Raw genomic sequence first — 15,739 nt, 5'->3', positions numbered from 1 at the left:
AAAACATAATAAAAGTGAAATCATGTTGGCTCATTTTTCATCTGAAAATTACATCTTCATAATTATAATTAACTACAATTATAACCAATTATAACTGTCATTATAACTACCCATATCTAAGGGTTCTAAGTTACACCTAAGACTTAAATAATATTGATTTTATTTAAAGCAATGTTCCTGGAAAAAAAAAAAAAGCTTCCATAGTAATATAATGGGTAGCATCATTTTAGTTGCAATCATATTATTAACTCTTACAAATGTTATCATTGTGAATACTGACAATAATAATTAAACTCATAGTTAATTCTTTAAAGCCAGCAAAAGTTATTTCAGTTGTATTCATTTTAAACTATAGGCAAAATAACATAAGATCTTCTACAACTTTGTATAATATATTTTTAAGAAATTCTTTTCACAAATTATCACTGTGACTTAGACCCTCACCTCTTCTGAACCAGACTACTGTAGATAGACTCCTAATTGGTCTCCCTGATTCAAGGATATTACATATTTCACATAGTTGCCAAAGTGTTATTTCTAAACCACAGGCCTGACTCCATCACTCCTCTCTCATAAACCGCAGTTGCTCTTTATTCCCTTTAGAATCAATTACACACTCCTGTTTGCTGTTTAAAACTCTTTACAACCAGATGGACTGTTTCCTCACACTCAAAATATCAAATCCTTTTCTCTATATCTTAGCATAGTTGGACTCAGATACCTAGCAGTCTCTCCCTCCTCATTACTCTCTTAGAACCTCTATTTTCCATTAAAATTCTGCTCAAGTGCCACTTCTTAGAAGAGGTCTTCTCTTAACTCCTCAGTCAATAATGCCTCTCCATGGAAATTTACTTTTAAGTGTTTTATAAACTTATTTGTATATACTTTGTTTTCTACAAATTGAATATTAGTTTCATGAGAGAAGGGACTATTTTATTTTTTTTCTCTTTATGACCAGGACTTCATCCCACAAAGTGGGGTGTATAATGCTTGTTGATGACTACACAATGAAATTATTAAAATTAAGCATTATTCTATGAGTAAAGTACTACAGTAAAAATCAGGGACACAAATACAGAAGTCAAGCCTTGCATCCAAGAAGTTTATATTCTAAAGGGGAAATTGCATATATAGGAATGGTAACCAAATAGGGTACTTTGGGGGGTAGTTGTGAAGGCCTTCCATTTCAGGAAGAATGGTAGGAAGATTGATGAAAGTGAATGGTTCCAGCACAAAAAAACATGGTAGGTAGGACAGGAAGGAAGGGTTAAATAAAAAGGAACTTGTGGAAGAAGTACCTGGATAGAGAGTGAAGTAAAAGATAGTTGGGGGAAGGGATAATGCAGAGAAGCATGACACTCCAGAGCAGAAGTTGTTCATGGCATGATCTTCTGTGTGCTTTTAAATGCATTCTGGGCAAAATTAAATTTGTATAAGCTTGATATGAGAGGCTTAGCACAATGAAGAAGGGTTGCCAAAAAGACCTGGGTCCAAGTCTACTTCAACGTGCTTTGTTGGAGAAGATAGTTAGATGTAAGGGGTTTTGCCTAGGCAATGAGATGGCTACTTCATTACATAAGACAGGAGTGAAGGAGAAGAGAGTTAACAAAAGACTTGTGACTGATGAAATAAGGAACAAGAGAGGAGAAGAGTTCTAAGCAAATGGCCACAAATTGTCAGTAAAATATGAGGAAAGGATCTCTGTTGAGAGAATGGGGCAAGAGTCATGGGAACTAGAAGGAGAGATGTAACCATTTTGGAATTCATTGACTATTCAATGAATTAACAGACAAGTATTCAACAAAAGTGAAAGTTTGTCATCATATCTATCTATCTATCCATAAAATTTACATACATGTGTATGTATTTGTGTATTTGATTGTGTATCTGTGAGTGTGTGTATGGTTTCAGAATAGAAAAAAGATGTGCAGGAGGACAGGAAGAAAAGAATACTTAATAGCTTGTGAAACTCACTTGTTTGTGTGTGAGTGTGTCTATATATAGAGGTATGATGTCTGTGTGTATGTGTATGTATGTATAAGATAGTAAGAATTAACTTTTTTTTCCATTTTATCACTAGCACTTACCATAATGCCTGCTTAGTAAATGCTTATAGATTAATGTAAAGGATTTTTAGAAAGCAATATTTCCTGTATAAATGTGACTTGATAAATTAGATTTGGATAACTTCAACATGTTATATTTCCAAATTCCAAATCACTCACGTGCACTTTGATAAAAGGTAAACTACATCTGAAAAATCTCCTAAAATTCCTACCATAATTATCTCTACATTACTGACATCCACTTAATTAGACTGTTTCCTTACATCTATAAACCTTGCCTATTAATAAAATAGAGGAGTCCCCAAGTATAAATCTGATAATTATATCTATTTACAAAAACATTATACTCAGCAAAGAAGAGCCTAGAAGTCTTACTGGTTTTAATAGAAGAAGAAAAACTTCTTCCTATAACAACTAAGACCTATAACTTTCAAAATTCTTGATAAATGAAATTGTTTCTACTAAATAAAGAGGCAGCATATCTGGCCCCAAAGCCAACAGGACTTTGATTCAAGGCTTGTCTCTGAGAAATACTGGCTGGAAGGCGCTGAACAAGTCCCTTGGCCTCTTGAAACAACTCTCAGAAGACAATAAATCACAGAAAAATTGTTCAACATTTGTAAAAGTTGCCTCTCTAGAGATTACCTCTACCAATAAATTTATAAGTCCAGTTCCTATCTCTATTATAATAATTTATCTCAGAGTCACTATCACATATTGAATAGATAGCTGAGGAATCAAAAAGACCTGGGGGAGGCCCTACTACTCCTGGTTGTGTGATCCTGGTCAGCATACTTCATTTCTCAAGGTCTTTCTAAGATTCAGATCAGGTGCAGGTCCATTTTGAGGGCTCCCTATAATTATGAAATCATATCAAACTTTTTATATCTATTAGGTCTACTTAAAAAATAATTTCCTTTAGGAATACAAAATTTTGCATTAGAAAAAAAAATTTATTCTATATCCTTACTTTGCAGCAATGAGAGAAGATCTGACAAATGTACTCTTGTGTATAACGAGATCTACCAAGCAGTGCCATGAGGTGGGGAATAACTGTAGCATCCTGGAAAGTTGAAAAGGAAAATATTAATAATAGAAAGTTTAAGCTGTATCAATCAGTGAAAACATACTTTAAACTATAGGCCATAAACTACTTAATATCCAACATTTTAGTTTATATGGTTAATGTACCTCAGTGAATATACACCTCCAAGGAATAAGCCAAAAATTCAAAAGTGAAATGAGAAAACAAACTCCAAAGGTTTACCTGTCACTTCCAGGAACAAATACCTCTATTTGATATCCCAAGCCCTTCATAACCTGTCCCCCTGTACTTTCCAGGCTCCTTACACCTTACTCCCTGTCACTCATTCTTCAATCCAATTACATTGGCCTCCATGTTCCACTATCTTTTGGCTTTTTCTCAATTGTCCCTCTACCTGGAATGCATTCCCTCCTCAATTATACTTAATGACTTTCCTGGCTTGTGGGTGTTCCAACTAAAATCCCATCTTCTACAGGAAAAATCCTCTTAATTCTAATACCTTACTTTTTTTCATTATTTCCAATTTATTCCAGTATATAAAGTGTTTATACATATTTGTTAGATTGTTGTCTCTCCAATTAGCTCCTTGAGGGCAGGTATTATCATTTGCCTTTTTTCCCCCCTATCTCCAGGGCTTAGTATAGTGCCTGGCACATAATAGGTGCTTGATAAATGTTTACTAACATAGAAAAACTCAGGTAAGAAGCAAGAATAGAACCTTCAATATTTGTCCTTGGAAACAATAATTAAAAGAAGTTTAAATTTCATGTCTTGTAAACTACTCAGGCTTGATAAATAAACAGAACAATTTAAAAAGGATTACTAGTAAAAAAAAAAAACGCACACTAAGAAAATATAATATTTTAACATAACAAAGACTTCTTATACTAAATAACATTCAAAGAAATTGTGGTGTACAAATGTTTACCTGAAATTCTTATTTTATTATTTGGTAAATACTGTCAATTTTATAAAGAAAGAACAGGTTATAAAAGTAGCTAAGTTTGAAAAATTCCAGTGTTTGAATTCTACCTGCTTCAACTTGTTAGAATATGAACTAATCATAGGACAGATAAGGAGAGATCTTAGTTGAAGTATAAAACCAACTATTTTCTCTCATACTCTAATATTATTAGATTATTTCTACCACATTATAACTTGGTGATCTATTTCTTTGCAACACTAAGATCCTCCCTGATCCAAACATCTTTCTGGTCCCTTATATACTGGTTGAAAAAAGTCTGTACTTACTATGTCAAGAAAAGCTATAAACAACTGAGATTCATTGCCACTCATGGTTTAACACAGGAATGAGAAAACTTTTTGATCAAGGGCCAGTAATGAATAGATGGAGGGAAAAAAATTAGTCAAGGGGCTTATAAATGAAAAGTAATAATCTCTCCCTTCATAGAAATTACTACTTCTCCTCCTTCTTCTTCATGTAACAAATTTATTTTATTTATTAATTCATGCAACAAAACAAACATTTCCATAGAATGAGCTCAATGAGCTTAGAAAGGAATAAACAAACCTCTTGAGAAAGTTGTTTATACATATTTCCAACTTGCTTATTACCCTCCACTTTCTTCTTACCCCTGAAACAGTGTTTGTTTCCACTGAAACTGCTCTCTCAAGGGATATCAATAATATCTTAATTACCAAATTCAATGCCGAAAACTGCTTTAAGAAAGTCTTAACCTTCCTCTGAAACAGTTGTCATTAGTGTCAAAAAGAACTAAGGATATCATGGGTGACATGCTGCCTTGCTCGTGAATTATATTTAGTGAGGCAGAGTCCAAATTCATCAAAGTCTGGTGACAAGACAGAAGTCAAGACAACTGGTGATGGCCTGGAATGTAATGGGTGATCACTCTTTGTTTGACTCCTTCATGGTTGATATCCAGTAAGAGACTGTAAAGGGAATCTGAGCATTCTCTATTTAGGCTGGCATGTGTTCCTATTTTAATGGGCTCTGGTTCTGTTGTCTCACTATTTAATCTTTTCCATTTTGGTTAAAGTGACAGGAGACTTTGATTTTATAATTTTGAAAGGTCAGGAGAGTAAAGATCTTGACATTCCAGCATTCCAGATTCTGAGTTTTGCAGCCAATTCTGAATCAATGCCCTAAAAAGTAAAGAATGACTTCTGTGACCTAGCCCAACAGCAGTTGAGAGTAGGACCCCTCTGGTAGCAATGTAACATTTGGACATTAGCATGATCAGAACAACTCTTTTAAAGGACTAAATATTTTTGAACCTATTCTTATCAAAAACTGAGGTGGGATAGAGAAGAGTGTGTACCCAAGAAATTAGGAGGAAATGTTTATATTTTTGTTCTTGTTTTCTAAAGTAAATATCCCTTTCAAAAGCTAATTGATGTTAAATGGTTAAGTGTAACTAGGGTACTATTCACTAACCTAACAGTGGGGAACCCAACTGGTTGGGGCTCATGTCAGGGCATTAGAGAAACTTAACTCATCTCCTTCCTCAAAAACAGAAGGGGTAACATTTTAGAGTAGAACCAATGAATACACAAATAACTAAAAAAATTTTTTGTTTTATACCCTACCTTTTCCCCAATTTGCTCAGTACATTTTTTATTTTTTAAAGTTAGTTCTGGTTAATATGTAGACAGTTCTGGTTTTGTTGATTTTTACTTTGCATCATCTCATTAGGCTGTTCTGTCTTTGTATGCTTCATATATTTATAATTTCTGTAGTCCCATAATAGTCCATTGTATCAATGTATAATAAAACTTATTTGTTTATTCTCTAAGAAGATATACAGGTCACATCTAGTGTTTTGCTATAATATGTATAAGTTATGAATATAATATACAAATAGGTCTCTTCCTTTTCCTATGTAAAGCAACAGAATTAGGTAAAAGATTATTAATTAGTTTTGTGATTTCTTGTAGTATACATGGTCACATAACTTTTCAAAATATTTGTACTATTTTGTACTATTGTCTATAGATCCCTTAAAAGTCTTACATATGAGAAGCTACAATTCCACTTAATATGCTTCTACAAACCTAACAATTACTTTTATTCTTTTTTAGGGGGCTATGTTTGATATTATAATGAATGTAAGGTGGTAGCTTTTCTTGATTATGTTTAATTATTAGAGCATTTGAACATCTGTTAATATAGTTAACAGTTCATTCTTTATTATTTAAAATCTAATATGACTGAAATTCTCTGTATAACCATACTGGTATGATAAGTTATTCGTCCTTCTTATCCTTTTTAGAATTATTTCTGCTTCTGTATTAACAATTTCATTCTTGAAAGCTTTCTATTTTTTGGACTAGCTTACTCTATAAAATCTTAGAATCCTGATTATTACTTCTCTGAAGCTTTTAAAATCTGCTTTTCTAAAATCTAAGTTTTATGTCAGACTATAGTAACTTTTCCTTTCTTGTTTTCATAGCCACTAGTTCCTCCTTGATAGTCAGACTTATGTCTAAAATACCTAGTACCTAATTCTACCTTTTGAAGGAAGAAATTATCAGCAGACATGTAATTTGTCAGTTGTTTTGCTTCTGACAAAGAGATTAAGTTCTGGCACATATCCAGATAGCTGAAATCCCTTATCACTAAAATGTGATTTATTTTGTATTTTCCAGACTCTTTTTTCTGATAAAGGAGTGTGTAGCACACAAAGATAATATTACTTGTTTCTGCCTCCTTTGATTCTCACTTAACTTTTCTCCATGTCTTCCTATTTGGGGGTTATTGGATTTCCACATGGGTATGACTTGTTTAAATTAAAAACAAAACACAGTACTAAGAGAAACATTACTTCACACTCCTTTCCTTTTTTATGTTACTTCGTTCATTTTCCATTAAGGCATACCTTTCCAAAGTCACTGACCAATTATAAATCTTACTCTATCATAAAGTCTCAAAAATATTTGTGAGGTAAAGTTCTTTTTCACATTAAGATCTCTGTTCTTTGTGAGTATGTAAAAAGATACATGGATTTTGCTGATAACTCTAATCTGGGATATTTTCTTCTATAAACTACTGATTTTCTCTTCTGCCATTCTTCCCATCTTTGATGTGATATGCATTATGGTAACAGACTTGACATATGTGATCCCTTTTGATCAGATTTTTAAGCCTTTAGGGAAATATGTTTTTACCAAACTGTTAAATATATTCTATCCCTGACTACCATCTCTATGTTGTTAAACTATGGTACAGAAATACAATTTCCATTGTTAGACACAATCTGTTGTTAATTTCTTAAATGAGTTTTTTTCTTTTGACTCCTCTATTATACATCAGTATTAATAATGAAAATTAACATTTATGCTCGTAAGTATTCAGTTTTTTTTTTAGAACTTCGTAATTCTTATCAAAACTTCCCAGATTCTTTTTGATGGTATCCTTTTCCCTTTAGGAATCACTGGAAATAGGTAATAGCATGAGACAGTAAAACCATTCTACTGTCTAACTCAGTTTGACAAAAATCCCTCATCAGGGAGTCATCTACCATCACTACTTAACTCTTGACTCTTCATAGATGGTCTCTCATTGAAGCTCAAGGAGAAGTGTCTTTCGTGGTATACACTTTGATATCCCCCTCTACAGAAAGAGCCTCAAATTATTACTTAGTTCCAAATACTGGCTAGTCATTCTTCTTTTCCTTTTCTCTGTCAAATTCTCCTATTCCCTAACTTTCTGATGCTGTCAAAAAGCTTTTTCTTCTTCATATACCTTTCTTATATCCTCCTTGAATTTTTTCCATTCATCTTTGCATCATTTCATTATTCCTGATAGCCTAGGAGCTGTATTTATTTAGTCCTTTCACTTTTTAAAAATATAGGGCATTTTGTGAATAAACAAATGTTACTTGATACTGGAAGAAAGAAAAACACAGCATATTCTGCAAGTCAATGCCAAATTCTCTTTGCCTATAATAACTATTTGAATAGAACTTCTGTTTACTTTCTGGTAGCTCTTTTATTTAACCTTTATGATAATACCTGTGATACTGTCTCCTTATCATATTTGCTGCATTCAGACTCTGGGGGCTCCAACTAAAGCTTTAAGGTAGACTTTACCTGTTTTCTAGTGATCTAATATCCGAATTCCTTAACTTAGTGTTCTAGATCCTCTATAACCTAGACAACTTTTCCTTTCCAGTCTTATCATCCATTAGTTTCCTACATAAACCCTTCAATCCGACCAAATTTAATTTACATTGTCCTGAGAAAAGACATTGCATATTTCTTTCTGAGTCACTATTCATAGTGGTCTAATTATGTAAAATATCCTTCATATTTTTCTACCTAAGACTTAATACCATTCAAAATCCAGTTTATTTCTCTGTAAAGTCTTTCTCAGATGATAGCAATATGAATTCTTTTAGTACTTCCATAATTCCTTCAAACCTAATCATAAATAACACAATCATAAAGCAATCTGTATTAGCTTTTTATGCCTATTCATTTTAGCTCCCCTGATTTTAATATAAGGTCCTTAAGGACAAATATTATACCCTGAATAAATCCCCATAGTGTCCAGCAGCATTAAGTGCAAAGCAGATGCTCAACAAATTTGGGAACAAAAAATTCTGAAGAACTATGAGGAAATACTTCTTTTTCTTAGATATTATGTTAGTTACATAAAATTTAAAAAAAGAATTTTAAAATCTCTAAGGCATAGTTAAATTTATGCTATTAGAACTTAGGTTTTCATCTTCATAAAACTTACTGTGTAAAGTAGCTCCTCTGGGGTGACTGGACTGGTAAAAATGGTACGAAGGCATCTAAGGCAAGCTTCAATGAATTTCAAATCTTGTGATAGTAATCCTATAAATAAAAAGTGGGATCACTGTTCAGTTTTAAGATTAATTATTGCATTAAAAACAGAAAAAATATACTAAGATGCACTACCTTAAAATTAAAAGTTCAAGATTAATATACCTTGCAGCAAGGCAGGAATAATATGACAGTCCAGAAGAGACTTGACATTGTTTTCAGTACCCATAGCAAGACTTCCCAACACAACTGCACATTCAGTTTTTAGCTCTGTGCTTGAAGTTTCTTGCTGAAGCAGATATAAGAGCCTAAAAAAAAAAAATTTTTAAATCTAAAAGAAAACTTGAAAAACATGAAACATCTATCAGACTTATAGAGAGGTAAACAATTTATGAATAAACAAAAGGGTATTGGGAAGTGTAAAAGGGATAATTTCGATTACATTAAATTGAAATATTTATACAAATAAAACCAATGAAACCAAGATCAGAAGGAAAGCAGAAAAGGGGGGGGGGGGAGATTTTTACAGACAATTTCTCAGATAAAGGTTTCATATCTCAAATACATAAAGAACTTTGCCAAATCTAAAAGCAAATGTCATTCTCCAATTAATAAATGGTCAAATAATATGAATAGGCAATTTTCCAATGAAGAAATCAAAGCAATTTACATTCATATGAAGAAATGCTCTAAATCATTACTAATTAGAGAAATGTAAATTAAACAACCTTGGGATATCATTTTACACTTATCAGATGACTAAAGTAATAGAAGGGGAAATGACAAATGTTAGAAGGCATATGGAGAAATTTGGAGGGGGCAGCTAGGTGGCGCAGTGGATAGAGCACCAGCCTTGAATTCAGGAGGACCCGAGTTCAAATCTATCTCAGACACTTGGCACTTCCTAGCTGTGTGACCCTGGGCAAGTCACTTAACCCCAGCCTCCCCCCCCCCAAAAAAAATTTGGAATTATGCCCAAAGAGTTATAAAAATGCCTATACCTTTTGACCTAGCAAACAAACCATTATTAGATCTGCTTCCCAAGATGATTAGGGAGAAAGAAAAAGAACCTTCATGTTCTAAAATATTAATAGCAATTCTCTTTGTAGTGACAAAGAATTGGACATTACAAGGATGCCCATCTATTGTCTGTATAAACAATTAAAATGCATTCACAAAAACATACCTTGGAACTGCTCCTAGAACAATAAGGTTGGCTTTCTGTTTGTTGTTTCCAATCACAGCATTTTTCATGTCTCTAAAATTAGAGAGTAAACTATATTGAAATATGAGAGAAATTTATCAAATGGTTCTATTAATTGACAATTCTTATAGCAGCATCATGTGATTGACAAAGTATTCACACACACACACACACACACACACACACACACACACACACACACACACACACACACACACACCCCCTCTCCCTTTCCTTCTCTCCCCCATATCCAAAAAAGTATTCTCTTTGGCTAGCTGACTTAATAGAAGAGATAAAGAGGGGGTGTAGAGGTAGCTCAGCATAAATAAACTAAAGATGATATAATTGCCTAGTAGTAAAATCTTTAGTATATAAAAGATAGTCATAATATTTCTCTTTCTTTTTTCTCTCCCTCCTTCCTACCTACATACTTACCTACCTACCTTAATCTACACATATAAAACATAAGGCATTTGAAAAAGATAGAACAGTAAATATAGTTTAAAGGCCATAAACATTTTCTTCCCCCAGTAAGAAAGACATCCAATGTAGATTTCAAATAAAAAAGGGTTCCTCACATATGATAGAATCTTCCAGATACTATTTGTGAATGATATTTGTTTTGATAGCAACAAACTCCAGAATACCACAAAACTTCCACTATAAACATCCAAAAGAGTTCAACACAGCCATCAATACAGAGGAGAAAAAAAGAAAAACACTGTTTTACACAGGTACAAAGACAACTCAGAATATGTATCTTGTATAGATACTGCAGGAAGATAATCAAATAGGCCCAGTATTTAAGAAGACAAGCTTCTACTTTTGAGAAATTGTGCAGTGTTTTAAATGGTTCTAAGATTCTCCTTTAACAAAAGGATTATCTTAGTAACATCATTATTCTTCCACTGATGTTATATGTCAATCTTCTTGCACGTCACTCAAAGGGCTTTAATAGGTAGAAATTTAACAAACAAAAAATGGCTAAGAAACAGTGCAAACAATATTATAAGAGCTGTATTTCCAGAAAAAAAAAAAAAAAAAAAAAAAAAAAGGAGGTGGGTTGATCATATACTGAGTTGCAGAGATGAACATCCCACAATTTCTATTACATCAGGAGAGCTATGAGAAAGTTCCCACCATGTTAGGTAGATTCTCCTGACTTTCCAAATCCTGTTGGGTATCTCTGGATTGAGAGGTTTAAAAACTGCCAGTGCTGACACTGATTCAGAGGTCCCTAGACCCATTTCTATTTTACTGGCATGAGGTAGTGCACTGGCACAATCTGCATAAGGACTGCATGTTGGACTCCCATCCTGGGTCACAGACCTTTTCTGCTGATCTTCTAAGCTGTTATTGGCTGGAAACTGTTTTCTGTCTTTCTGGGTGTTCTGATGCTCTAAAATTTGTTTAGAGTCATAATTTAAGGAATTTAGAGTTTGGGGAAAAGGTATGGCAAGTTCCTGCCTTTATTCTGCCATCTTGGTCTGCCTCCCCATATTAAATAGATCTCATCGGAGCATTTACATGAAAACATGGATCAACAAGATGAAGGACATGCTCTAATCACTATTGATTACAAAAATGCAAATTAAAACAACTCAGAGGTACCACTTCACACCTCTCAGATTGGCTAAAATGGTAGGAAATGATAATGATAAATGTTGGAAGGGATATGGGAAAAGTGGAACACCAATGTATTGTTGGTGGAGTTGTGAAATGATCCAACAATTCTGGAGAGCAATCTGGAACTATGCCTAAAGGGCTATCAAACTGTGTGTATCCTTTGACCCAGCAGTGCTAATACTGGATCTATATCCCAAAGAAATCATAAAGAAAGGAAAATATGTGCAAAAATGTTCGTAGTAGCTCTTTTTGTGGTAGCAAAGAAAATAAGTAGATGTTAATCAATTGGGGAACGGCTGAACAAGGTGTGGTCATATGAAGATAATAGAATATTATTGTTCTATAAAAATTGATGAACAAGCTAAATTTATTTAATATAATAATAATAAATTTAAATTTATTATTGTTCTATAAAAATTGATAAACAAGCTAAATTTAGAAAGAGCTGGAAAGAAAGAGCTGATGCTGAGTAAAACATTCAGAACCAGGAATATACCTTGCACACAATAACAGCAAGAATGTATAAAGATCAACTATAAAAAAAAATAATTCTTCTAAGTGGTTCAGTGAGCCAAAGCAATCCCATTAAATTTTGGACAGAAAATGTCATGTATATCTAGAAAAAGAACTAAGAAGACTGAATATATATAAATCAAGACATACTTATACAAGACATACACTTCTTTTTTTTTTTTTAATGTTTTTTCCCCTTTTGTTCTGATTTTTCTCTTCCAGCATGATTCATAAAGCAATGTATATTAAAAATTAAACAACAAAACAAAACAAGTTAAAGGACTAGACCTTTTCTTTAAGCCCCGTGATCTCTCAAACCTCTCTAAAACAGAAATTATGCACCAAAAATAAAGCAACTTCAGCTATCTCCATGGCTAAGATACCCCAGAATCTAAAAGAAGGTTTTAAAAAAGATTATACACACAAGGACAGCTAGGTGGCACAGTGGATAGAGTACCAGTCCTGAAATTAGGAGAACCGGAGTTCAAATATGCCCTCAGACACTTAACACTTCCTAGCTATGTGACCTTGGGCAAGGGTCACAAGTTACCCTAAGCTCACATAGCATTCTTTTTTATATACCCTATTACTGACAGAGAGGATGCATTAGCTGACTAAAGAACTCAAACCAACATCTCATCCTCTTTCCAATTCTGTATAGATCTAGATGCTAGGTTGAAGAAGTCTGTTCAAGCTGCTATGACATAATTCCAAACTGCTCTCCAGAATCAGTTTACAACTCCACCAACAGTGCATTAGTATCTCAATTTTCCCATATTCCCTTCAACACTTATTATTTTCCTTTTTCTGTCACATTAGCCAAACTGATAGAGGTGAGGTGGTAACACAGTTGTTTTAATTTGCATTTTTCTAATCAATACTGATTTAAAACATTTTTTTCCCATATGATTGCAGATAGCTTTAATTACTTCATCTGAAAACTGTTCATATCCTTTGACCATTTAGCAACTGGAGAATGGGATTTATCTTTACACATTTAATTCAGCTCTCTACTGATCTGAGAAATAAGATCTTTATCAAAGAAAACATTATAATTTTTTTTCAGTTACATTCACTGTGTATTTCCCACTATCCCATTTCTCCCATTTATCCTGTTCCTATTCTCTTTTATCCTGTACATGATTCAAGTGTTTAACTTATGACTATGACCCAATCTGTCCTCCCTTGTATCACTTCCCCACCATGCCCTTCCTTATCTATTTTCCTGAAGGATAAAATTGATTTTTATACCCAAATGAGTGTCTTATGTTATCTACTCTGAGCCAATTCCAATGACAGTAAGGTTCAAATATTCTGCCTCATCTCCCTCATTTTCCTCTCCACTATAAAATCTCCTTTATGCTTCTTTTTTGTGAGATAATTTGCCCCATTCTTTTTTTTTTCCCTTTCCCCCTTTTCCCAGTACATTCCTCTTTCTTACAGCTTAACTTTACTTTTTTAGATACCACCTCATTATATTCAACTCATACACCAATTCTCTCTGTATACTAATTGCCCAAATGAGAAAGTTCAAGTATCAAGTATTCAGGTAGAAATTTAAACAATTTATTGAATCCCTATAATTTCACTTTCCTATTTACCTTTTTATGATTCTTTTGCTTTTTGTATTTGAAAGTCAAACTTTCTATTCAGCTCTGGTTTTTTCATCACAAATCTTTGAAAGTCTTCTATTTCGTGGTATGTCCATTTTCTCCCCCTGAAGGAATACATTCAATTTTTGCTGGGTAGATTATTCTTGGTTATAATCCTAGCTTCTTTGCCCTCTGGAATATCATATTCTAATCACTCTGCTCGTTTACTATAGAAACAGCTAAATTTTGTGTTATCTTGACTGTGGCTCCATATTGTTTCTTTCTGTAATATTTTCTCACTAACCTGGGCATTCTGGAATTTGGTTACAATATTCTTGGGAGTTTTCATCTGAGGATCTCTTTTTAGATTGTGATCTATGTAGTCTTTCAAATTCTATTTTATCCTCTTTTTTAAGACAGAAGGGCAAGTTTTTCTTGATAATTTCTTAAAAGATAATGTCTAGGCTCTTTTTTTTTTTTAAATCATAGTTTTCAGGTAGTCCAATAATTTTAAAACCATCTCTCCTGAAACAATTTTCCATGTCAGTTGTTTTTCCAATAAGATATTTCACATTTTCTTTTTTTCATTCTTTAGGTCTCATAAGAGTCATAGTTTCCACTTGCCAAAGTCCATTTTTTAAGGAATTGCTTTCTTCAGTGACCTTCTGTTATATAGGCCAAATATACTTTTCAAAGAGTTTCTCCTCCTTCCCCCACTGAATTTTTGTGCCTCCTTTTCCATTTAGCCAATTCTACTTTTTAAGGAGTTCTTTTCAGTGGACTTTTGCACCTATTTTGGCCTATTTGGATTTTGGTCTATTTTGTTTTTTAAGATATTATTTTCTTAGATATTTTTTGTGTCTCCTTCATCAAGCTGTTGACTCATGATTTTCCTTCAACACTCTCATTTCTTTTCCCAATGCTTTCTGTACTTTTCTTTATTGATTTTTAAACTCCCATTTGAGTTCTTTCTGGAATTCTTTTTGGACTTGAGACTAATTCACATTTTCCTCTGAGCTTTGGATTTAACAGTTTTAACTTTGTTGTCTTCTTCTCAGTATGTCTTGGTCTTCCATGTCACCAGAGTAATTTTGTATGGTTGCATTTCTCTGGATTTCAAATTTTACATCAAAGTTGGGTTCTACTCCTCAGGTGCTGGGGACAAGCTAGTTCTGAGAGTTTTTAAGTTTTCAGTTCTTTCAAGGTGGTGTGATCTAAGAAGAAATGCATTTACCACTCTCTTATCCTTTGTTCAGGTCTAGGAGTGAGCACCAGCACTCATTTCTGGCTTGGACCTGTGACCACAGTTCCTGTACCCTTTTTTTTCCCCCCTTGAGGCTGGGGTTAAGTGACTTGCCCAGGGTCACACAGCTAGGAAGTATTAAGTGTCTGAGATCAAATTTGAACTCGGGTCCTCCTGAATTCAAGGCTGGTGCTCTATCCACTGCGCCACCTATCTGCCCCAGTTCCTGTACCCTTGCAGCCACAAGCTCTATTATGCTAATGCTCCTTCTCAGCCTGGAACTGTGACCTAGATCTGAATATGGGTAATATACCAGAGTCAGTGTCAGCAAAAAGATACATGTAATATCCTTATGATTGGTTGTCTTACCATCTATGGGCTGAGAACATGCTGTTGCCCAGGACTTAATGCTGGTTTACTGTTGCACAGCCTATGCTCCAGTCTCATGCTGGTGCAAGAAACTTTTCCAGCTGACATTCGAAGTTGTCTTGAGCTGCAAAATTGTTTTACCCTATACTTTAGTAGGTTCTATTGCTCCAGAATTCATTTTGAGGCATTATTTAAACTTGAATTCTATCTTAGAAAACAAGACCAAGACTTCTTTCACTCAATGAATAATTGTCACTGCATTTGTCATTATATTTCTCTTGTGTAACATGTTCATAAATAAAGATTAATTTT

The 15,739-nt window shown here is 33.7% G+C and overlaps 1 protein-coding gene across 5 annotated transcripts in view; it reads right to left on the bottom strand.

Annotated features, from left to right (window-relative positions):
• Positions 1 to 15,739, bottom strand: part of ARMC8 (armadillo repeat containing 8) — a 111,921-nt gene that overhangs the window by 65,941 nt on the left and 30,241 nt on the right. For all 5 annotated transcript variants that reach the window (XM_074301625.1, XM_074301629.1, XM_074301626.1 and 2 more), the window contains 4 exons: positions 10,067 to 10,138; positions 9,046 to 9,188; positions 8,834 to 8,931; positions 3,037 to 3,129 (listed from right to left, as the gene is read on the bottom strand). In XM_074301625.1, the coding sequence (XP_074157726.1) occupies positions 3,037 to 3,129; positions 8,834 to 8,931; positions 9,046 to 9,188; positions 10,067 to 10,138 (406 nt within the window). The remainder of the gene's footprint in view (positions 1 to 3,036; positions 3,130 to 8,833; positions 8,932 to 9,045; positions 9,189 to 10,066; positions 10,139 to 15,739) is intronic.

The sequence above is a fragment of the Sminthopsis crassicaudata genome, chromosome 3 (assembly GCF_048593235.1).
Source record: "Sminthopsis crassicaudata isolate SCR6 chromosome 3, ASM4859323v1, whole genome shotgun sequence".
NCBI classification, from domain to species: Eukaryota; Metazoa; Chordata; class Mammalia; order Dasyuromorphia; family Dasyuridae; genus Sminthopsis; species Sminthopsis crassicaudata.
The sequence above is the reverse complement of the archived record's forward strand: the minus strand, read 5'-3'. Positions and strand labels throughout refer to the sequence as shown.